The sequence below is a fragment of the Nerophis lumbriciformis genome, linkage group LG23 (genome assembly GCF_033978685.3).
Source record: "Nerophis lumbriciformis linkage group LG23, RoL_Nlum_v2.1, whole genome shotgun sequence".
NCBI lineage: Eukaryota > Metazoa > Chordata > Actinopteri > Syngnathiformes > Syngnathidae > Nerophis > Nerophis lumbriciformis.
In genome coordinates this window covers 9952501-9978478 of record NC_084570.2, presented here as the reverse complement: position 1 = coordinate 9978478, position 25978 = coordinate 9952501, and the positions used below count along the sequence as shown (strand labels likewise).

At 38.7% G+C, this 25978-nt stretch overlaps 2 protein-coding genes across 2 annotated transcripts in view; both read left to right on the top strand.

Annotated features, from left to right (window-relative positions):
• The first annotated feature begins 1495 nt into the window (after positions 1–1495).
• ndufs1 (NADH:ubiquinone oxidoreductase core subunit S1) lies at positions 1496–20484 on the top strand. The gene is made up of 19 exons (XM_061985163.1): positions 1496–1624; positions 2013–2089; positions 2167–2258; positions 7633–7740; positions 7822–7898; positions 7987–8068; positions 8148–8278; positions 8353–8538; positions 8604–8738; positions 9037–9151; positions 9240–9385; positions 10516–10644; positions 14178–14307; positions 14390–14550; positions 14617–14771; positions 19605–19780; positions 19854–19988; positions 20058–20130; positions 20205–20484. The coding sequence occupies exons 2-19, from the start codon at positions 2017–2019 to the stop codon at positions 20294–20296; spliced, it is 2196 nt and encodes a 731-aa protein (XP_061841147.1). The 5' UTR covers positions 1496–1624; positions 2013–2016; the 3' UTR covers positions 20297–20484.
• Positions 20485–22710: 2226 nt separating this feature from the next.
• Positions 22711–25978, top strand: part of LOC133622600 (ras-related and estrogen-regulated growth inhibitor) — a 9509-nt gene continuing 6241 nt past the window's right edge. The window contains exons 1-4 of the mRNA XM_061985428.1: positions 22711–22775; positions 24673–24729; positions 24789–24862; positions 24927–25065. Of these exons, the coding sequence (XP_061841412.1) occupies positions 22724–22775; positions 24673–24729; positions 24789–24862; positions 24927–25065 (322 nt within the window). The 5' untranslated portion in view covers positions 22711–22723. The remainder of the gene's footprint in view (positions 22776–24672; positions 24730–24788; positions 24863–24926; positions 25066–25978) is intronic.

The window sequence follows — 25978 nt, the reverse complement described above, 5'->3', positions numbered from 1 at the left end:
ACAGAACTCAGCAAACACATTTGGGACCTCAAAGACAATAATGTTGAATATTCAATAACATGGCAAATTCTTGCATCCAGCACACCTTACAATAGTGGTAATAAAAGATGCAACCTATGCTTGAAAGAGAAACTGTTTATTATTTACCGTCCAGACCTGTCATCCCTCAACAAGCGCAGCGAAATTGTAACAGCATGCCGCCATAGACGGAAACACCTCCTAGGTAACACATGAGCCAATCACCACGCCCCTAGGCCAGCCTGTACCCACCCACTCTGTGCCCTATATAAACCATGGTATGCGAATGCTCCCATTAAAATCTCCTGACGATTGAGGGTACCCCCCCTCATGAAACAGGCCTGTAGAGATGAAATAGTCTTGTGATTTTTTCCCACACATACATATATATATATATATATATATATATATATATATATATATATATATATATATATATATATATATATATATATATATCATTCTATTTTAGTTACTTTGAATTTACAAACCCCTGGCGCTGTTTTGTACTTTTTTTGTACTTACTTTAATTATTATTTTCAACTGTTTGTAAATGTTGAAATTTATAAACAAAGGTTTATATAAAAAAAAAATAATAATAATAATAATAATAGTAATAAGGTGGCGACTTGTCCAGGGTGTACCCCGCCTTCCGTCCGATAGGCTCCAGCACCCCCCGCGACCCCGAAAGGGACAAGCGGTAGAAAATGGATGGATAATAATAATAATGATAATAACCATCATTAAGGGCAGCATGGTGGAGGAGGGGTTAGTGTGTCTGCCTCACAATACGAAGGTCCTGAGTAGTCTTGGGATCTTTCTGTGTGGAGTTTGCATGTTCTCCCCGTGACTGCGTGGGTTCCCTCCGGGTACTCCGGCTTCCTCCCACTTCCAAAGACATGCACCTGGGGATAGGTTGATTGGCAACACTAAATTGGCCCTAGTGTGTGAATGTGAGCGTGAATGTTGTCTGTCTGTGTTGGCCCTGCAATGAGGTGGCGACTTGTCCAGGGTGTACCCCGCCTTCCGCCCGATTGTAGCTGAGATAGGCTCCAGTGCCCCCGCGACCCCAAAGGGAATAAGCGGTAGAAATGGATGGATATGGACCATCATTAATTTTCTTGTCTCAAAGGACGTTTACAAAACAATGAGCTACCTGCTGCCACTTACTGGTACGGAAGAGTATTACATGGTTACCCTGCTGATCTCCAGACAGCACAGGCACTCTACAACGGCCCATTGTTTGCGGATTTTAATTATTGGTTTGCAAAAAAATACTTTTCTGACCAACTAGGTGAAATTGCATGATTTCCCACGGCACACCAAACAATATCTCATGGTACACTAGTGTGCCGCGGCACAGTGGTTGAAAAATAATATCCTAAACTTTAGGATATTATTATGGCGCTAGTGCAAAACAATTTACACATTTCTTTAGCATCCATGCTGTTTACACATATGTCCACTAGATGGCAGACTACTTTGAACGTGGTATGTAAACGGAAGACGAAACTTCCGCTAGTTCCGCCAACTACGCCATTGCCTCTGGATTGCAGGAATAATACAAATCACCGCTGTTCTGGTCCAGAAGGCCAAATAGCGACAGGTAATGATCCGAAATATAATAAATGTAATTACATCATTGCATTGATGAACAGCAACAGAAGTAGAGCGTGGCGTATCCAATGTAATCCTCAGTAAAGCTGTTACAACACCATGTCCTTGAGTAGTACTCTTAGCTAATGCTAATAGCCTGTCAGGCAAGGACTCCTGCCACCTTAATTTCCCAATATATGTATAAATATACTGGAGTTTCACATTATTAATATTAGCACGTATCCAGAATTCTACTTTATGTGACGTTAGTTCCTCTTTTTGAAAGGTTGTTGTTGTGCGTGTCTTGGTTTGTTGTGTATATCACATGACAGGTGTATGTTGTTTTGAGGATTACCGTAACATTCTCTTATTATTTGGTTGCCCTTTTTGTCGTGAAGAATCATGTTGCGCCTGCCTAATGTTGGCCGAGCCCTAGCAGGAGCCACCAAGGGCAGCCTGGCTCCATCTAACACCGGTAAGTTGTGCACGTCCCAAAGGGATGTGTGTCTACAATATATGGATGCTTGAGTACAACATGTGTATTTATTTCAGTGCATATGTCTGTGCGTGCTGCAAGCAACATGGTGGAAGTGTTTGTGGATGGAAAACCAGTGGAGGTGGAGGCTGGCACTACTGTCCTACAGGTAAATAAATACATCATTTAAAAGACACTGAATAATAATGCTATATAAAGCATGTTAGAGTTATGTATATGGATGGCGATATGGCCTAAATTCTATATCGATTATGCAATATATGTATTGCAGCCTCTTGTGATAACGATATATCAATCAATCAATGTTTATTTATATAGCCGTAAACCACAAGTGTCTCAAAGGGCTGCACAAGCCACAACGACATCCGCGGTACATAGCCCACATAAAGGCAAGGAAAAACTCACAACCCCAATGGGACGTCGATGTGAATGACTATGAGAAACCTTGGAGAGGACTGCATATGTGGTCGAGTGGGTCTAGCATAATATTGTGAAAGTCCAGTCCATAGTGGATCTAACATAATAGTGAGAGTCCAGTCCATAGTGGGGCCAGCAGGAGACCATCTCGAGCGGAGACGGGTCAGCAGCGCAGAGATGTCCCCAACCGATGCACAGGCGAGCGGTCCACCCCGGGTCCCGACTCTGGACAGCCAGCACTTCATCCATGGCCACCGGACCTGTGCCCCCCCCACAACGGATTGATTGATTGATTGATTGAGACTTTTATTAGTAGATTGCACAGTACAGTACATATTCCGTACAATTGACCACTAAATGGTAACACCCGAATAAGTTTTTCAACTTGTTTAAGTCGGGGTCCACTTAAATTGATTCATGATACAGATATATGTTATCATCATAATACAGTTATCACACAAGCGCGTAGTGCAAAGAGGTCGGTGACTTTCTGCACAGTCAGTTGCTACAGAGCTCCAAACTTCATGTGACCTCCCAATTAGCCCACGTACAGTACGCAGAGAGCTTCATGGAATGGGTTTCCATGGCCGAGCTGCTGCATCCAAGTCATACATCGCTAAGTCCGATGCAAAGCGTGGGATGCAGTGGTGTAAAGCACGTCGCCACTGGACTCTAGAGCAGTGGAGACGCGTTCTCTGGAGCGATGAATCACACTTTTCCATCTGGCAATCTGATGGACGAGTCTGGGTTTGGAGGTTGCCAGGAGAACGCTGCATTGTGCCGAGTGTGAAATTTGGTGGAGGAGGAATTATGGTGTGGGGTTGTTTTTCAGGAGTTGGGCTTGGCCCCTTAGTTCCAGTGAAAGGAACTTTGAATGCTCCAGGATACCAAAACATTTTGGACAGTTCCATGCTCCCAACCTTGTGGGAACAGTTTGGAGCGGGCCCCTTCGTCTTCCAACATGACTGTGCACCAGTGCACAAAGCAAGGTCCATAAATACATGGATGACAGAGTCTGGTGTGGATGAACTTGACTGGCCTGCACAGAGTCCTGACCTGAACCCGATAGAACACCTTTGAGATGAATTAGAACGGAGACTGAGAGCCAGGCCTTCTGGACCAACATCAGTGTGCGACCTCACCAATGCGCTTTTGGAAGAATGGTCAAAAATTCTTATAAACACACTCCGCAACCTTGTGGACAGCCTTCTCAGAAGAGTTGAAGCTGTAATACATCCACTTAGGATGCGACGGACAAAACGGAAGTGACAGCGGAGAAAGTTCGCCAACCAACCAGCTTGACACAGATGGTTAAAAACAGTTTAATAAACACTAGCAGTATATTAGTATTATAGAAAAAGTATAAAAAAAAGTTGAAAAACTGGTCATACTTCACTCTCCAACTTTGTTCATTACACCCTCGTCCATTTGGTCCGTGTGTGGCCCAAACTTGTCCGCTGTCACTTTTGTTATTTCTTTATGATCTTCCTAATTGAACCTGAAGAGATGCTGGTTGCACTTTATTTTTGATAACAACAATATTGCATTATTTTTATGTTGAAAAACGGCAGCAAAAGTAGCAGGTAAATCTACTGTTAAAATGTTGATTACTGTACTTTTAATGAAAATTGCTTGAATGTTGAAAATGGGAGCAAAAAAGGTTTCCTCTTTTTAATTAAACTTAAAGTGTTAGTTGCACTTAATCAAATAAGATGTGAATGCATTAGCCATTAATTGTTGTTTACTTGCGTGTTTGTGTCCACACTTTATTAATACATAATTCCTTTAGAAGAAATAACAAGAATATAAGAAACTTAACCTGTAGTGTCCAGTATCCAGTGTTTATTTCACAGTCACACAGGTTGATTTTTTGGGGGGCTAAAAAGTTAATGAATCGATTTCAACTCACTGAATCATTCAGGATCGTATAATTCTAAAAAATATTTTGTCGGCAACCACAAATTCTGAATTAAAACGAATCGTTACACCCCTAATTATTTGGCATATACATGTTAATATTACCATTTCAAAACAGGTTACAAAGGCTCCTAATTTTGCTGCTGATGTATTCTGTAAAATGTTGCTTAATTTCCAGTTGTATTATTTTTTCCAAAGTGTTATTAATCTACTGGCTAATTTACTGTTAATGTCTGGTGACTTTCTGTAGTAGCATGTTTCGATCTACACTTTTGTTCAAATGTAATAAACACTTATTATTCTGTTGTTTGGATACTTTACTTCAGGTTTGGACGATTCTACAAATTTGGTATCGATCCAATACCAAGTAGTTACAGTGGCAATATTGGCCATGTCAGTGTTCATACTTAAAATTTTACAGATCAATTTTTGAGGGCAACTCTAATCAGACTAAAACAAAGGAAGGCGGTGTAACAATAGAAATTAATATTTAAATAATTTTCCTATTCCCTCATACATACACATTTTAAAATAAATTCAATCAAGCAAAATAAGTAGACAAAAGTAAAAACTACTATTGGCTCTGATTTAAAAATTTAGGTTTTTGCCCTTAAAGTCTTCCTGTATCAAGGGACTTATTTCCTGAGGTTGTAAACAATAACAAAAACTAAAGAAAAAAATGTTGTGATCAAAACAAACTATTTATCTCATCACTGTAGTATAGACCATATACTGATAATATACTTGGTATCGTTACTGTCTCTATTTGTATAAATTCGCCCACCTCTGTTTACATTCAAGCGCTTTAGTTTTGCAGTTGGCTAAACTTTTTGTATCCTCCTACATTGTGTAATGCAGCAGAGTTAGCTATTCCTCGTCCTCCAGTGATAATGGTACTTGTGAGAAACATAGTTTATTTTCATCGATGTTAGCTGCTGGTGAGAACTCTCCATTGCCTTGACAACGCTTTAGTTCGCTGTACACAACTTAAATTTGTCATCAACATGCATTATCGCAATAAGAGCTCTATCCTCAACCACATTTGTATCGTCTTTATTGTGCAACCATAGCTTGAATAAAATTGGCTGATTTTGGCAAGTTCATGAATTATCAAAATGTGTACAATCCTACATAAGTGTTTAGCTACTTAAAGGAGAATTGCACTTTTATGGATTATTTTTCCTACCATTCATAACCCTTATGAGAGACAACAACACATATGTATTTTTTTAAATTCTAACTTGTAAAATCAGCTCGTTCTAGTAGCTATTAATGGTGCTAATGAGAGTAATCCATTTTGCCTCAAAAACCCTCTTGTGCAGTTACAGTGTTGACATATTGTACTGAGCTGCTGCATCATGATCTGCTGTTAGCTGGTGAAAGTTAATTCTAGATTATAAATCATGTCTCATAACTGGATAATAAAAGGTTGTGGACATAAATCGAGAAGATGGTCATCTGTGACATTTAACTTATAACCGGAGATGGTGAAAAGGACACAAAATAACGCTAGTTTGCGACACCGGCTTTTAAAAAAAAATCCTTTGTGTGTATTATGATTCATTCTTCATCTAAACGGAAAGATTGGAACATTTCATCAGTCAGCATCTTAGTGAAAGCAGACATTGTACAGCAAGTGATTGTTTTATTATGTATGTTGTCTCTCAGGAAGTGTGTCATGATTAGTACCGGTACTTGTAGTTATTGAAAGGAAAAGTGAGCATTGTGATGTGTCTATGAAATTAATGCACCACCTTAAGCTTAAAATGAGCAAAATACGTAAATATTGCATGTTCTTCTTATTAATGTGCCTGTTACATTACATACATACATACGTGTATATGAAACCTTAATTAGAGTTGTTTGGATGTTTTTGACCATTGGACCAGTCGCCCTAGGGGGGTCCCCACATCTGCGGTCCTCTCCAAGGTTTCTCATTGTCCCATTGGGTTGAGTTTTTCCCTGCCCTGATGTGGGATTTGAACCGAGGACGTCGTTGTGGCTTGTGCAGCCCTTTGAGACGCTTGTGATTTAGGGCTATATAAATAAACATTGATTGATTGATTGATTGATTAGAGCGCTTTATAGGCAGAAGAGAGCGACTCTCATTGACTCCATTGTTAGCTGACTTGTGTTTAAGTTTATTTACAAGTTAGAATGCATAAAAAAGTAATACATACTGTATGTGTGCTTATGTCACATAATGATTGTGAATGATGGCCAAAATAAAAATAAAAACTGCAGTTTCCCTTTAAGGTTAAGCATACTTGCCAACCTTGAGACCTCCGATTTCGGGAAGTGGGGGGGGGGGGGGGGGGGTTGGGGGCGTGGTTAAGAGGGGAGGAGTATATTTACAGCTAGAATTCACCAAGTCAAGTATTTCATATATATATATATATATATATATATATATATATATATATATATATAAGAAATACTTGACTTTCAGTGAATTCTAGCTATATATATATATAAATAAGAGAAATACTTGAATTTCAGTGTTCATTTATTTACACACACATAACACTCATCTACTCATTGAGTTAAGGGTTGAATTGTCCATCCTTGTTCTATTCTCTGTCACTATTTTTCTAACCATGCTGAACACCCTCTCTGATGATGCATTCTGCTTCGTCTCCTTGTTGTGTGTGCGCAGTTGTGCACTGCACTCTCTAAAAGCCGTAGATGTTATTGTCACATATGTATGCACAGTAGATGGCAATATTGTCCTGTTTAAGAGTGTCACAACATTGCTGTTTACGGCAGACGAACTGCTTTACGGTAGATGAAAACGTGACTGCTGTTGTTGTGTGTTGTTGCCGCACTGGGAGGACGTTAATGAAACTGCCTAACAATAAACCCACATAAGAAACTAAGAACTCGCCCTCGATCATTCTACAGTTATAACGTGATTGGGCAGGCATGCTGTTTATATTGTGGGAAAGCGGACTTGAAAACAGGCTGTCGACAACGTCACTCAGGTCCGCCTGAATTTCGGGAGATTTTCGGGAGAAAATTTGTCCCGGGAGGTTTTCGGGAGAGGCGCTGAATTTCGGGAGTCTCCCGGAAAATCCGGGAGGGTTGGCAAGTATGGGTTAAGAAAAAAATGTTCATTGCATTTTAGTGTGAATAGCGTGCCCGAGTGTTGTATTTGTGTAATTGTTTTGTCTGTTGTCGTCCATCATCAGGCGTGTGAGAAAGTAGGAATCCAGATCCCAAGGTTTTGCTATCACGAGCGCCTCTCTGTGGCTGGAAACTGCCGCATGTGTCTTGTGGAGATCGAGAAAGCCCCAAAGGTAAGTAAGAAAGGAGTCTTTATAGAAGAAAAGGTCGCTATAAATGTTTTGCTCTTTGCTTGTGTTTTTTTTCCCCTTTAGCCTGTGGCAGCATGCGCCATGCCTGTCATGAAGGGCTGGAACATCCTCACAAATTCAGAAAAGACTCGCAAAGCAAGGTGTAGACTTGAGTTGCAGTCTAATGTTAGCCGCCAAGCTTTCTTTGAATTGAAGGCAATGTTGTCTAATGAGAATGTGTTCCTCCAGAGAGGGAGTGATGGAGTTCCTGTTGGCCAACCACCCACTGGACTGCCCCATTTGTGATCAGGGAGGAGAATGTGACTTGCAGGTAGCTGTCACATGGGAACCAGGATTAGGAGAAATGAGATTTACTACTCACCGTAACCCTAAACCTGCTGTGCTTTCAGGATCAGTCCATGCAGTTCGGTTCGGACCGCAGTCGTTTCACAGAGGGCAAGCGAGCAGTGGAAGACAAGAATATTGGGCCACTCATCAAAACCATCATGACTCGTTGCATTCAGTGCACACGCTGTGTTCGGTACATAAGATTAAGTGATGGTTTAAGTATCACTTCACATACAAAAGTGTGTAAAAGTAATGTTTTTTGTTCAGTTTTGCCAGTGAAATTGCTGGAGTTGAAGACCTGGGCACGACAGGAAGAGGAAACAACCTTCAGATCGGGACTTACGTGGAGAAGATGTTCATGTCTGAGCTGTCGGGGAATGTCATTGACATCTGCCCGGTCGGCGCACTCACCTCCAAGCCATACGCCTTCACTGCACGACCGTGGGAGACCAGGTATAGGAAACATTATAGCTGAACCAGCGGGAAAGAAGACATTTGAAATGTTAAACACGTTGCAGGAAAACGGAGTCAATTGACGTGCTGGACGCCGTGGGAAGTAACATCTTGGTGAGCACGAGAGGCGGCGAGGTGATGAGGGTCCTGCCCAGGCTGAATGAAGAAATCAATGAAGAATGGATCTCGGACAAAACTAGGTAAAACACAACCTGCACGTTAGGAAAGAAAAAGCAGCCGACCTGTGCCACTTTTATTTTACATGTCTAACTGATTTCCACTCGTCTGCATACAAACCCTTCCCTCATCCATTTCTTCCATTTTCAACCGCTTATCCTTCATGGGGTTGTGGGGGTCGCTGGAGACTATCCCAGCTGCATTCGGGCGGAAGGCGGGGTACACCCTGGACAAGTCGCCTCCTCGTCAAACCCTTCCTGCTCTACAAAATAAACCGGTCCTGTCTACCCACCTAACATAAACTCTGTTGTGTTCCTTCAGGTTTGCTTATGACGGCCTGAAGAGGCAGCGATTGACTCAGCCAATGGTGAAGGATGAGTCAGGTCAGCTAACTCCGGCCACCTGGGAGGATGCTCTGACTCGTGTTGCAGGAGCTGTACGTGTTTGCTGCATACTTTTAGTCTCCACGATCCTTCTCATCTAGATCTGTTCCATCACACCTCACAATGACCGCTTGTGTTTAGCTGCAAGGTGTACAGGGCAGCGAAGTGGCCGCCATTGCAGGAGGATTGGCCGATGCAGAAACTCTCATCTCCCTTAAAGATCTTCTCAACAGGCTCAACTCGGACAGCCTCTGCACCGAGGAGGTCTTCCCTATGGCTGGAGCCGGGTACGTAGTGAACCAGACTGGACCTTTGGAAAGGCACATATACCGTATTTTCCGCACTATAAGGCGCACCGGATTATAAGGCGCACCTTCAATGAATGGCATATTTTAAAACTTTGTTCATATATAAGGCGCACTGCATTATAAGGCGCATAGAATAGACGCTACAGTAGAGCCTGGGGTTACGTTATGCATCCATTAGATGGAGCTGCGCTAAAGGGAATGTCAACAAAACAGTCAGATAGGTCAGTCAAACTTTATTAATAGATTACAAACCAGCGTTCTGACAACTCTTTTCACTCCCAAAATGAATAAAGAGCTGTTTTATTATTTTCCCCAAGGTGAAGTCAGTGACGTGGTATTTTGTTTATCTTTTAACAACAGCAAGGTATAACATGTAGTGCAACATTTATATCACATAGTGGAGGGGAACTTTTCCCTGATTCAATAAACGCGTAAAAAACAGTGATACTGTTACGGTAAATCAAACGTTAGTGCAATCACAATATAGTAACACTCGAAATAGTGCAGAGCAATAACAATATACCAATAACTCAACGTTGCTCAAACGTTAATGTCACACAACACAACACACAAAATAAACATGTAAAGCTCACTTTATGAAGTTATTCCTCATCCACGAATCCCTCGAATTCTTCTTCTTCAGTGTCCGAATTAAACAGTTGGGCGGATACGGCTCTGTCTCGTCGAAGTCGTCATTAATCTGCTCTATTCCCGTGTTCTACTGCTTGACTGATTGTCTTAAGTTTAAACTCTGCGTCGTCAGCGTGTCTCTTAATAGGAGTCATTTTAAAACAAATGGAAATGAAACGGCACGCCTTGCGCAGTCATATATCCCAGCATGCACCGCGCGCTTCTTCTTCTTCTACGGGGGAAAATGAAGACGGGGGAAAATGAAGTCGGCGGCTGCTTACCGTAGTTGCGATTGATTGATTGATTGAAACTTTTACCTGTTGGAGGCTCAATATTGGTCCATATATAAGGCGCACCGGATTATAAGGCGCACTGTCAGCTTTTGACAAAATTGGAGGTTTTTAGGTGCGCCTTATAGTGCGGAAAATACGGTACTTCACAAGGTTTCTCCATCCATTTTTCCCCTTCTCTTTCTACAGCACTGATCTGCGCTCCAACTACCTGTTGAACACGCGCATCGCCGGCATTGAGGACTCTGACCTGCTGCTGCTGGTCGGGACCAACCCACGCTATGAAGCCCCGCTGTTCAACGCCAGAATCCGCAAGAGGTAAAACCACTAAATTTAATGTAAAAATCTCTGCAATGATGTGATGACTGATCATGTTTTTTGTGGGACTATTAGGTGAGATGTTACAGGGCAAACTATTTTTGCAAGACAGGAACATAAATAGGGTTGGGCATCGAGCATCGATTGTTAACCGGCCGGGTGTTACATTCGATTTTCCCGGAATCGTCCAAATTTTTTAATGATTCCTATTTTCGATGTTCAGTCCACCAAACAAGAGAAAGAGCTGCCACCGTGGCGGCTAAGTAGCTAACTGTCTATCTCCTTAGACCGTGTGGCGCCACTACCCTAAGTCAATAGCCCTCAATTGTGGCAAATGAACTGCATTTATTTTTCTTGCGAATATATTTTATTGAATTTTACAGTTAAAATCACATTTGACAGTCATACTTTGCTCACGCAGACCCTTCATACAGGCACACATCCACTCATACACACTCACATGCACACTTGAGGAGAGAGGTGCACTTGGGCTTTAACAACTCAAGGTTTACAGTATAGACATTATTAGAAAAAATACCCAGATATTGTATATATCCATCCATCCTGCTCTGGCTCAGGATCAGCAGGCTATCCAGACCACAGCAAGATGGATGAATATTCCTCGGCATCAAGGATCCTCAGGAAGTGATCACAAGATCACCTCCCGAGGACCTCTCCACCGTTCACACTTAAAAAAGAAGAAAAGGGTCACAGGGCGTGATCAGATGCAAAAAAAAATAAAAAGTCACAAAAAAAACAAGTAAACAAAACCATATAAAAAGTGACACAAAAAAGCGATAGTAGTGTGGGATCAATACAAAAAATAATAACTGATAAAAAAAGGAATAGAACTACAAAAAAGATACAGCAGATTTTTTTAAATGTCTATAAGTTATGATTCAATATATGTCAGTAAAGGTTTCCAGGTTAGTTCCCATTTATTCATATTTGTAGAGTTTATAAATCTTATTTTTTCAAGAGTCATTACATTCACAAGTTCATTTAACCAGTTCCTGAAGTTCGGTGCAGATGGGGTTTTCCACTCTTTGAGAATGAGTCTTTTGGCCAAGACTGTCCCGAGAAGCAACACAGCTGTAATATATTTAAGTTTTTGTGTTTCTGAAGACCACCCAAACAAGATTATATCTCTGTCGGACAAATTTTCTCTGATGTACCCCCGAGTAAAAGAAGAAGATGCTGGACCAAAATGATTGAATAATTGGACATTCCCAAAACGAATGAGACAGTGATACTTCAGCTGATTTACATTTATCACAAAGTGGAGATGTATCAGGATAAAATGTGTGGACTACATTTCTTACAAGGGTTAATATCACTGGAGCCTGGGGATTAGAAGATGATGCTCAACATGTTAACTAGAGATCCAACAATTTTTGGCCGCGCCGGTTTTCGGTGTCGATATTTGCCATTTTGACTTTCACCCAAATGCAGCTGAGATAGGCTTCAACAACCCCCATGACCCAAAGAGGGACAAGCGGTAGAAAATGGATAGATGAATGGACGTAGATCGGTATCAGGCTTTTTTTTTGCTGGTATCGCCCTTTTTTTAAACTACAATAGAACTACATAAGCAGATACAAAATATACACATAAGTTACTAGTATTTACCGGTAGTTGTTTTAGTTGTTGTTGTTTTAAAAAATAGTGAAGTAGATAGTAATAACCACTGCTCAACCACCAGCCATTTTGCCGTGCATGAGAAAAGTTCTCTTTTTGCCGGAGCCCAATCTTTTATTTTTGTATTACCGGTAATTTAAGAAAAAAAAATATACTCTCAAATATGTTTTGATATCTCACAGGGCATTTATTTGAGTTATTGTGAGAATTCTTCTCTGGTTTGCTCAGCTGCATGTGTGAGTTCATTAAAGAAGCGCCGCAAGTTTCATTGTTCCATGACACAATCAAATAACGCGACAGAGATGGATAGACATAAAGACAACATAAAAAATATTCTGCCAAATGTCCAAACTTTGTGTGAATATCTTGACAAATAGGATACTTTTTGAAGAAGAGCAGGCAGCAGCTCACACATTCTCATACATTCTGTAACATCGAACAAGAAATTATGTCAGCCAGTCTGAAAAAATTACTCAACTATAAGCTACGTGAAGGAGCCCAGAACTGTTTTTATTTAAATGTTTGCAATATGTCATGGTTCCTCACCAGGAAACCGTACAATGTATTAAATACATAAACTGCTATAAAATTGTGTAAAATTGAGTAGATGTTATTGTGATGTAGAGAAATCCCAAATATTTTTTTAACCAATTTTCCCAGGAGATTTCCCATATTTTAAACTTAAAGTGTTGACGCTGGTCTGACCCGCAGCATTAGACACTTGTAATATAGGTGTTTGTGAAATCTCCTAATGTAGTTTTGCTGCTAACTAACCACAACAATAGAATAGTTGCTACTGGGCCAAAAAAAACGTTTTAAACAATTTAAAGCCTTGTCCAGCTGTTTACTGACATATACTTTTCATGTTTTTATAAAACTTTAACTGCAAATGAATATCTGCTCCAAAAATCGGTTATCGGCCTCCTTGACTACTGATAATTGGTATTGGTATCAGCCCTGGAAAAAAAACACATTGGTCAATCTCCAATGTAAACCCACACAGTAAGAGCAAGCAGGAGCAGGCAAGCTCATCGCTAAGCAAGCATGAAAGAACAGAAGAAATAAGTGCTTAGTAAAGTTTAAGAAGTGTTATTGGAACCATGTTACAGCACAAAGTTAGTATTTATTAACAGGAAATCAACAAGTAGATTAATAAGAGTCTGGAGAAAGGATAATATAAAAACAGGTGGGCTCCTCTTTTACACACACACTAAGAGAAGACACATCAATTCGTTAATCGGTGGTGCTGATACCTAGGGTAGTATCAGTATAGGTTAGATGTTAGCGTGATTAGATCAATAATTTTTTTATTTTTTATTTTTTATTTTTTTGTTATGCTTACAATTTCAAGGAATAATTAATTCCCTGGACACAGCAGGACGTTGAGGGAAAAAAACAATTGATGTAAATAAGTAATAGATTTTAGTTATTGTGAGTATTTGTTTACTGTGGATTGACTTTGTTTTGCTCAAACAATTGTATGTAATGAAAGAAAATGAGCAACCAGTTTAAATATTGTGTTGATATTGTTGAAGTGTCAATAATCGAAATCAACAGCATGAAACTAGATTGGAACATCCCTATCCCTAACCCATAAACAGAGGGTCTGTAAACTTTTTTTTCGATGTTTTCTAAAATAAAGTGAAAGTGTACTTCTGCGGAAAGAATCTTCACATTTATAGTCAAGTTTAAAGGATTGATATTTATTTACTGGTTGAAAATAACCCAGTAAGAATTGAAACTGGAATCAAAACGAGAAACCGAAATCGTCGAAATTGAAATTATGCCCAATCCTTAACATAAACAAGATTATGTTTGATTATTTATATTAAAAAAACATTGCGACCCACTTGATATAAACAAAGGCAGAAACAAATATTCTCCATGTGATCCAGCTGGCTCCACAATGAGCTGCAGGTTGCCCTGGTGGGTCACAATGTGGACCTGAGTTACACATATGACCATCTTGGAGAGGAGACATCTGTACTGAAAGATCTGGCAAATGGAACACATCCCTTCTGCCAGGTAAGAGCGGAACTCTGCTGCCCATGAGCAAGCAGACAACATGAAGTATTTCACATTCTCTATTGATGCTGTTGGTCTGTAGGTCCTTGCAGCTGCGCAGCGTCCAGTGGTCATAGTGGGCAGCAGCGCTCTACAGAGAGAAGACGGCGCTGCCATTTTGAGTGCCGTTTCCACCATCGCTCAGAATGCCAGAACTAGCAGTGGAGTGGAGGAAGGTTGGAAAGTTCTCAATGTCCTGCACAGGTACGTAAGGCAGATGATAGATATGCAGAACGGATGTCAAACTTGAGCTTCTATGGGTGTCAACAGAGTGGCCAGTCAGGTGGCGGCTCTGGACTTGGGCTACAAGGCCGGCGTGGACGCCATCAGGACGAACCCACCCAAAGTCTTGTTCTTGCTGGGAGCCGATAGTGGGTGCATCACCCGAGCCGACCTTCCTAAAGACAGTCTCGTCATCTACCAGGGTATTTGCACACACGTCTTACCAACATGCCACAAAGAAATCAGAGTACAGCATACCTGCCAACTACTCCGGTTTTCCCGTAATTCGTACGGTTTTCATCAACCTATTCCGGGTTACGGTTGCAGTGATAAAAAATACGGTTTTTCATTAATTAAAAAAAAAAAAAAGGGTGAAAACTACGCGAATTGCACCTTGTGCAGACAAGATTTTTCGATCGGACACGGAATTAGCGATGTAAAAGACCACGTTGGGACAAAAAAACACAAGTCTAATGCCGTTGCTAGCGATACAAGTGGAAAACTTTCAACGTTTTTCGTCGCCCAAACAGATTCTTTGGATGTGATAAATGCCGAAGTTTTATTTACGGAGGCAATAATTGAGCATGGATTTCCAATCGCACTGGCTGATCACATGGGACAGTTAAATGTTTGTAATGCAACATTTAAAAATCATTACGCGGTGATCGCGGTCCCAAAAATAAACTTTTCTTGCATGATAATGTCCAGAAAAATTCGCTTTATATTACTATAGAGTCCTTTTAACGAATGAGTTTGATGGTTTATCACAAACCTTAAATGAAAGAAGTCCTTTGTTCTCCTGCACCATGCATATGCGCTTTGGCCTTGCTTCGTGTTTGGTGCGCAATCCTGTCGGCTGTATTTCACAGCACGACATACTGTTAAAAGTGTTTATACTATTTATGCTTTCAAGTCCAAGTTGAAGAAATCTTGTTAAATGTTGACAGCATAACTACCAAAATACAGAAGTATGTCCTTAATATTTTTGCAGTGCTATTTCTGTTGAAAAGTTCAAATGATTACATTAGAGATGTTATGTGCCACTTTTCAAGTGTCTGATGGCTTAAATTAATTTTCATTAATTTTTCATATTTTGAATTCTTTTGAAAGGCTTACAAAAAAACTACATTTGAATTGTAATTCCATGCTATTGACAGGACTATTAATTTTAATGAAGTTAGCTTACCATGTTTACAGTATGATAATTGTGATAGAAATGTGAATTTTAGGCACAGAATATTTTTTACAATTGAACAAGGCAGTAGATTATACAAGCTTGGACAGAAAGTTACCGTAATAATGACACCAATTTTTTTTTTTATGGAATTGTTTAGTACTGTTTTACTGTAAAAAGTGTTTATACTGTTTATACTTTCAATTAACAAATTGAAGTCTTGTGAAAGGTTGACAGGATAACTGGCATTAACTGTCAAAATAATTTCAAACTATTGAAGTTAGTTTACAGAATAAACATGCCAATCAACCCATATGATTTTTGCTGTAATATTTTTGTTTTGAAAAGTCACTGTGACTGATAGAAAAGTGATGGTTTTAGCAACATTTTAACCTGTCTGAATGCTAATAATCATTTTGCGTCGGGGGGCGAAGCCCTGAACCCTCCACCAGGACTTTGTCCTGGACCTACCGGGGCCTGCGGCCCTTGGACCCTGGCTACTAGGTTTTTCTGATTTCAAAAGTTGGCAGGTATGGTACAGTGTAAGGATGGGCGATATGGCCTAAAATCTATATCGCCAAAAGTTTGGACGCACCTTCTCATTCAATGCAATTTCTTTATTTTCATGACTATTTACATTGTAGATTGTCAATGAAGGCATCAAAACTATGAATAAACACATGTGGAGTTACGTACTTAACAAAAAAGGTGAAATAACTGAAAACATGTTTTATATTCTAGATTCTTCAAAATAGCCACCCTTTGCTCTGATTACTGCTTTACACACTCTTGGCATTCTCTCGATGAGCTTCAAGAGGTAATCACCTGAAATGGTTTTCACTTCACAGGTGTCATAGTTTTGATGCTTTCAGTGACAATCTACAATGTAAATAGTCATGAAAATGCATCGAAATGAGAAGGTGTGTCCAAACTTTTGGCCTGTACTGTATATATGTTATAACCATTTACATATAACCTGTTTGTAACCAAAGGGGTTACACAGGCTCCTAAAATGACTGCTGACGTATGCGGTGACATACTGCGTAATTTCGGGTTTTATTATTTTGTCAAAATAATTGTTAATCTACTTAAGGATTTACCTACCGCCCAAATACAGCTAAAATAGGCTCCAAACCCGACCCAGCAACACTCAATAAACAGAGCAATTGAGAGGAGACACAAGCACGACACAGAACAAACCAAAAGTAGTGAAACAAAAATGGATATTATCAACAACAGTATCAATATTAGTTACAATTTCAACATAGCAGTGATTAAAAATCCCTCATTGACATTATCATTAGACATTTATCAAAAAAAAAAGAACAATAGTGTCGCAGTGGCTTACACTTGCATCGCATCTCATAAGCTTGACAACACACTGTGTCCAATATTTTCACAAAGATAAAATAAGTCATATTTTTGGTTCATTTAATAGTTAAAACAAATTTACATTATTGCAATCAGTTGATAAAACATTGTCCTTTACAATTATAAAAGCTTTTTACAAAAATCTACTACTCTGCTTGCATGTCAGCAGACTGGGGTAGATCCTGCTGAAATCCTATGTATTGAATGAATAGAGAATCGTTTTGAATCGGGAAAAAAATCGTTTTTGAATCGAGAATCGTGTTGAATTGAAAAAAAAAATCAATTTTGAATCGAATCGTGACCCCAAGAATTGATATTGAATCGAATCGTGGGACACCCAAAGATTCACAGCCCTACCCATCATAGATGTAAGACCAATGTACGACCAGGAAAGCAGTCGCGAGGCACGCTTTTTTTTTTTTAATGCCTCAAGTCGTTGCCTTACTTGTCAAGCTCAGAACATCAGCACACTTCCCCCCCTTCACAATAACAGGGCTGTGCACAACATCCAGTCCGACCGCGCTAACAAAAAAGTACCTAACACAAACGTAATGTACTTAAAGAAAACATTAAACAAAATAATAAATTTTTCTCAACCATCCCCCCCCAGCGTTTACCTGTTTATCACCTGATGTTGGCAGACCCGTCAGCGATCCTGTTCTGTCTCCCTGTAATGTTTGTCTGCTCTTCTATGGGATTGTGCTGAAAATCGTAATTCCCCCTTGGGGATTATTCAAGTATTTCTGATTCTGATTCTGATTAATATATTTACGAAAAATATGATGCTTTGACGGGGCAGCATGGTGGAACAGGGGTTAGTGCATGTGCCTCACAATAAAAAGGTCCTGAGTAGTCCCGAGTTCAATCCCGGGCTCGGGATCTTTCTGTGTGGAGTTTGCATGTTCTCCTTGTGACTGCGTGGGTTCCCTCCGGGTACTCCGGCTTCCTCCCACTTCCAAAGACATGCACCTGGGGATAAGTTGATTGGCAACACTAAATTGGCCCTAGTGTGTGGATGTGAGTGTGAATGTTGTCTGTCTATCTGTGTTGGCCCTGCGATGAGGTGGCGACTTGTCCAGGGTGTACCCCGCCTTCCGCCCAATTGTAGCTGAGATAGGCTCCAGCGCCCCCTGCGACCCCAAAGGGAATAAGCGGTAGAAAATGGATGGATGAATGGATGCTTTGACTTTAAATATTGATCAAAAATGTAATGCACCAATAAATGTTAAGATTTTTGCATTCTATTAAATTTTATACATGACAACAAAAGTATGTAGTATGGTAGTAAAATAAGGGTAGCTGGTAAAAAGACAGAATTTAAATTTTTTTAAAAGGGAACCATTTATTTTATTGTTTTATTGTATCACTAGTGTAATTTTAATTTACTGTTGTTACTATTATTATTATTATTATTTTACTTGTTTATTTGTTACTACCGTATTTTTCGTACTATAAATCGCAGTTTTTTTTCATAGTTTGGCCGGGGGTGCGACTTATACTCAGGAGCGACTTATGTGTGAAATTATTAACACATTACCGTAAAATACAAAATAATATTATTTAGCTCATTCAAGTAAGAGACTAGACGTATAAGATTTCATGGGATTTAGCGATTAGGAGTGACAGATTGTTTGGTAAACGTATAGCATGTTCTATATGTTATAGTTATTTGAATGACTCTTACCATAATATGTTCCGTTAACATACCAGGCACGTTCTCAGTTGGTTATTTATGCCTCATATAACGTACACTTATTCAGCCTGTTGTTCACTATTCTTTATTTATTTTAAATTGCCTTTCAAATGTCTATTCTTGGTGTTGGGTTTTATCAAATAAATTTCCCCCAAAAATGCGACTTATACTCCAGTGCGACTTATATATGTTTTTTTCCCTTCTTTATTATGCATTTTCGGCCGGTGCGACTTATACTCCGGAGCGACTTATAGTCCGAAAAATACGGTAATATATCTGTTGTTGTTTTTAATTATATTTGAGTTTTGATGGTACAATGTAATCAATGTTTATTTATATAGCCCTAAATCACAAGTGTCTCAAAGGGCTGCACAAGCCACAACGACATCCTCGGTACAGAGCCCACATAAGGGCAAGGAAAAACTCACCCCAGTGGGACGTCGATGTGAATGACTATGAGAAACTTTGGAGAGGACCGCATATGTGGGTAACCCCCCCCCCCCCTCTAGGGGAGACCGAATGCAATGGATGTCGAGTGGGTCTGACATAATATTGTGAGAGTCCAGTCCATAGTGGATCTAACATAATAGTGAGAGTCCAGTCCATAGTGGGGCCAGCAGGAAACCATCCCGAGCGGAGACGGGTCAGCAGCGCAGAGATGTTCCCAACCGATGCACATAAATACTCGTGTTTTAAAATGACTGAATAATTATAATTTTTGTATCAAAATAACCATGATTATTATGTTTGCCACAATCGCCCTACTGTATACTGAAGTCCCTTTTTAAATCCTTACAGGTCACCATGGTGATGTCGGTGCAACAATGGCGGACATCATCCTCCCTGGCGCAGCGTACACTGAAAAGAACGCTACTTACGTCAACACAGAGGGGAGGAGCCAGCAGACCCGAGTGGCTGTCACAGCACCCGGAATGGCCCGGGAGGACTGGAAAGTCATCCGAGCTATATCAGAGGTGAGCATGAGGTGACATATTCGGGTAAAACGTCCGCAGCGGTTCTAATAAAAATGTGACTGTGTGCCACCAGCTGGCAGGCATAACGCTGCCCTATGACTCCATGGATGAGGTTCGATCCCGGCTGGCTGAGGTGTCTCCCAACCTGGTGCGCTATGACGACGTGGAGGAGGCAAACTATTTTAAGCAGGCAAACGAGCTCGCTCAGGTAAGCCTCGCATTGACTTGCCGAGTCTCTCATTAGCAAACATTCTTCAACGATCTCGTTCTCCGTCAGGGGTTAAAGCAAGACCTCATCGCGGCTCCTCTCATACCACCTCAGCTTTCGGTAAAAGACTTCTACATGACAGGTACGGGCAGTATGCACCGAGGAATTACACCGAAGCAAAATCCAGCTTCTAATCCCAATCATGTTCTCGTTCAGATTCAATCAGCAGAGCCTCGCAAACGATGGCCAAGTGTGTGAAAGCCTCCACAGAGGGAGCTGCTGCTGTGGACGAGCCCTCCATTTGTTAAACGCCAACACTAGTCCATAAACTCTTAAGTGTACTGGAAAGATCCACACTTCTTTAAACTCAGTGTTGCGCCTTTTTAATTTAAACGTGTCCTTGTTGTAGCCACTTTCATGGTTTTCACTCCTGGTAATAAGCTCTGTTGGAGGAAACATTAGCTTTGAAAATGAATAAAATATTATCTGAACTGTATTGAGTGCTTTTTATTTGAATCAGTGGTGTCCAAAGTGCAGCCGTTGCTTATTTTTTATGTACAAAACCCAAAACCAGTGAAGTTGGCACGTTGTGTAAATCGTAAATAAAAGCAGAATACAATGATTTGCAAATCCTTTTCAACTTATATTCAATTGAATACACTACAAAGACAAGATATTTAATGTTGGAACTGAAAAAACTAAATTTTTGATCTACAGCTTAAGTTGTTCAACAGTCTCCGTTGTCGTATTTTAGGCTTCATATTGCGCCGCACATTTTCAATGGGAGACAGGTCTGGACTACAGACAGGCCAGTCTAGTACCCACGCTCTTTTACTAAGAAGCCACGCTGTTGTAACACGTGCAGAATAGACTTAGACTTAAATTTAGACAAACTTTATTGATCCACAAGGGAAATTGTTCCACACAGTAGCTCGGTTACAAAGGATGGAAAGGATAATGCAGGTATAAAGTCGACTGAAAATGTACCATAGTGGCTTGGCATTGTCTTGAAGAAATAAGCAGGGGCGTCCATGTATAAGACGCTGCTTGGATGGCAACATATGTTGCTCCTAATCCTGTATGTACCTTTCAGCATTAATGGTGCCTTCACAGATGGGCACTAATACACCCCCCATACCATCACAGATGCTGTCTTTTGAACTTTGCGCTTTTAACAATCCGAATGGTTCTTTTCCTCTTTGGTCCGCCGTTTCCAAAAACTATTTGAAATCTGGACTCGTCAGACCACAGAACACTTTTCCACTTTGCATCAGTCCACCTTAGATGAGCTCGGGCCCAGCGAAGCCGGCGGCGTTTCTGGGTGTTGTTGATAAATGGCTTTGGCTTTGCATAGTAGAGTTTTAACTTGCACTTACAGATGTAGCGGCCAACTGGAGTTACTGACAGTGGTTTTCTGAAGTGTTCCTGAGCCAATGTGGTGATATCCTTTACACACTGATGTCGCTTTTTGACGCCGTACCGCCTGAGGGATCGAAGATGGTACCAGTACCAAAAGATTGGTATCGGGACAACACCAGTATGGTATATATATTCTTCATTAACGCTATCTGGCTAGCGCGCTAACTGTTAGCGTTTCACACACACACACACACACACACACACACACACATTTATACTGCATATAAATACAGAATATTATATTTTACGGTTCTGATTAGAGATGTGACGTTCACAAACAAGTAGAGTCTTTTGAACGGCTCTTTCAAATGAACAATGAGAACCGATTCGCAGTTGCAAGCCGATCGTTTGTGACTTAGTATATACTGTAGGTGGACACACACCAGAAAGGGTAATACTATTTTTGTATTCACATTTTCATTTTTGTTAAATTTAGAAGTTTCCATACACATTATTATAGATGTATTATGTAGGCAAAACGTTTTGTAGGTGAGATAAACTGTAGCATAGCATGGGGATACAGTAGGGAAGGAATTCATATGGCCTCATTCCTGGGTGGATCTTTCATGAGAGGAAGGAAGGGGGCAAGGGGCTAATCATTTTTGAAATGCAGTCTGCTGAAAATGATAACAAGTGCCACTCTACGTAGCAACCCCACCATTCGTCACGTTTCATGTGTCAGGGTAAACCGCGATGAATGGGGCCATATGAACCCCCTTCCTACTGTATGGCACCACCTTGCGGAATGTTTACAATGGGAAAACACAACTTAGATCAATGACTATTTTAAAATATTTTCCACAAATAGAGTATAAATTGGTAAAAATTGTAATTTGTCAGATCCTAATGTCGTTGTATAACTGCTACCAGTGAGTATTTCCTTGATAAAAACGAGTAACTGAAAACATTTCTGATCTCTTCATGCACACCAGTCACCTGCAGGAAAAAAAAAAAACATTGCATCGTCGGTTTTGTGTAATTGTAGTCTGAGCAGTGTGTGATTTAAATAAGGAAAAAACAGTTCAAATGTCTAAGTATGTTGCAGCCCTCAGTAAATTATGGTGTGTCGTTGAAAAAAAAAGTTCATGTGTCTGCTGTGACCAGATTGGGAAGTTGGTGTCTGGAATTGTGTCCTCCACCCTGCTGGCTCTTTCTCCTCAGTCAGAGCCAACTCGTGCGAGCGAACACCAGCATAACAAGACCTGACTGACTTTACTCCTCTTATAACCGTATTTGGCATTTTATTCCAATTTTAGGCGTTTTTTTCCCCCTCTCCCTGCTTTGGACCAGATCGGGGCTTTTTGCTAGGACAGAAGATGGTTCCAGTTAAGCTCCTCATACTTGGAGCTGCCAACACAGGAAAAACAGGTAGACTGTAAAACTGGTCATTGTACATTTGCAGCAAATTAACTAGCTAATAATTGCATTGCTTTCACAGTAACTTATACAGTAATGTACTGTTGTACTGCTGTGATTTTACAGTTAATTACAATAAGGTTACAACCAAATGCAGTAACTTCACAGGTACAGTATCATTTTATCAGGGGTGCTCAAAAATCGATTCACTTTCAAATTGCAAATTTTTTTCTGTTATTCTGATTCTAAATCAATTATATATATATATATATATATATATATATATATATATATATATATATATATATATATATATACATACAGTATATATATACAGTATATATATATATATGTGTGTGTATATATATGTGTGTGTATATATATATATATATATATATACATACAGTATATATATACAGTATATATATATATATATGTGTGTGTATATATATGTGTGTGTATATATATATATATATATATATATATACATAAAGTATATATATATATGTGTGTGTGTGTATATATATATATATATATATATATATATATATATATATATATATATATATATATATATGCACTTCTATATATCCATATATTTATATATATATATACACTTCTATATATATATATATATATATATATATATATATATATATATATATATATATATATACACTTCTATATATCCATATATATATATACTTCTATATATCCATATATATATATATATGTATATATATATACACTTCTATATATCCACATATATATATATATATATATATATATATATATATATATATATACACACTTCTATATATTCGTATATATATATATATATATATATATATACAGTGTATATATATACAGTGTATATATATATAAGTGTATATATATATATATATATATATATATATATAAGTGTGTATATATATATATATATATATATATATATATATATATATATATATATATATATACATATATATATATATATATATTTTCCTGAGGGAACTCTCCTAAAGGAATCAATAAAGTACTATCCATCTATCTATCTATATATATATATATATATATATATATATATATATATATATATATATATACACTTCTATGTATCCATATATGTATATACAATATATATATATATATATATATATATATATATATATATATATATATATATATTTACAAAAAAATATATTTTTATATCTTTTTATTTTATGTATTTTCAAGAACTCATTTTTGGAGTAAAACTATTCCAATCCAATCCAATCCACTTTATTTATATAGCACATTTAAACAACAAAAATGTTTCCAAAGTGCTGCACAACAATATTAAAAACAATATTCAAATATTATCCTTAGCTCCACCAATGACTGAATAAAAACAAAAAATAAATAATTATAAAAACAATATAAAAATAAATATGATTAAAAACGATTTTAAAGGGCAAAACCAATTAAAACAGTAAATAGAAATCAAAATTTATAAAAACAAAACAAAAACACAGAAGACAACAGAGGACCACACAACTCACATAGTGTTAAAAGCCAAAGAATAAAAGTGGGTCTTAAAACACTCCACTGTTACAGTGTTATATTATTATTATTATTGATACAGTTGCTTTTATATTTTCTTATAAAGCACATAAAAAAATAAATATAAAAAAAACCTAAAAAGAAAATAATTACAAAATGTTAAAAAAAGAAAAAATATATATTTTTACATTAAAAATAAAATAACTTTTTTTCCAATTAGATTTAATTAAATAGAGAAAATAAAAGTAGAAAATAAAAAACATTTTTAAATGATTTCAGACACCGTGACTATGGATTTGACATCAGTTTTCTGGGTTAAGAAAGTTTGTCTCTTGTCCCAGCTAAGAGGTTTGTCATTTTCATACAGCCTTGTGCGTCCGCTTCATGACCAAGCGCTTCATTGGCGAGTACGACCACAAAAAAGGTAAGTCCAGGTAACCCCTGACACGCAAGCTTCTCTCTCATTGCGTCTTCCATCGCTAGAGATGACCTACAGGTGCAGCAGGCTCGTGGACCAGGAAGCTGTTGACTTGGAGATCTTGGACACAGCTCGTAAGGTATAACGCTCTTCTGTCATCGATCCTCCTACGAGCTTTGGAAACCTCAGTTTATGTGCCGCAGGAGAGCTGCGCGTCTTCACTGGAGGCCTCCATCCGCTGGGCTGATGGTTTCCTGCTGCTCTACTCCATCACGCACCGCCACAGCTTCCTGGAGGTCCAGCGTCTCAAGAGACTCATTGATCAAACCAAACAGAGTCTGGGTAAGAAAGGTGTTTACTTTCTGTGATGGCAGACATCAGCCATTTTTGAGTGTTAGGGACGGGGGATATGGCCTAAAATCAAAATCGCGATTTATATTGCAACCTCCTGTGATAACAATATATTTTACGATTTATAAATAATTATGGATGCATTTTAAAACAGGTTACAAAGACTCCTAATTTAGCTGCTGACGTACACGTTAGCATATTGCATAAATTCTAGTTATATTATTTCATCAAAACTATTATTTATCTGCTTGCCAATGTACACGTTTTCTATCTACACATCTGTTAAAATGTAATAAACACTTACCGTATTTTTCGGACATAAGTCGCAGTTTTTTTTCATAGTTTGGCCGGGGGTGCGACTTATACTCGGGAGCGACTTATGTGTGAAATGATTAACACATTACCGTAAAATATCAAATAATATTATTTAGCTCATTCACGTAAGAGACTAGACGTATAAGATTTCATGGGATTTAGCGATTAGGAGTGACAGATTTTTTGGTAAACGTATAGCATGTTCTATATGTTATAGTTATTTGAATGACTCCTACCATAATATGTTACGTTAACATACCAGGCACGTTCTCAGTTGGTTATTTATGCCTCATATAACGTACACTTATTCAGCCTGTTGTTTACTATTCTTTAGTTATTTTAAATTGCCTTTCAAATGTCTATTCTTGGTGTTGGGTTTTATCAAATAAATTTCCCCCAAAAATGCGACTTATATATGTTTTTTCCCTTCTTTATTATGCATTTTCGGCCGGTGCGACTTATACTCCGGAGCGACTTATACTCCGAAAAATGCGGTATTCTTCTGTGGTTTGAATACTTTACATTAGTTTTGGGCGATACTACAAAGTTTTTAGTTATTTTTTTCCCCAGAAATGCGTCTTTTTATCTT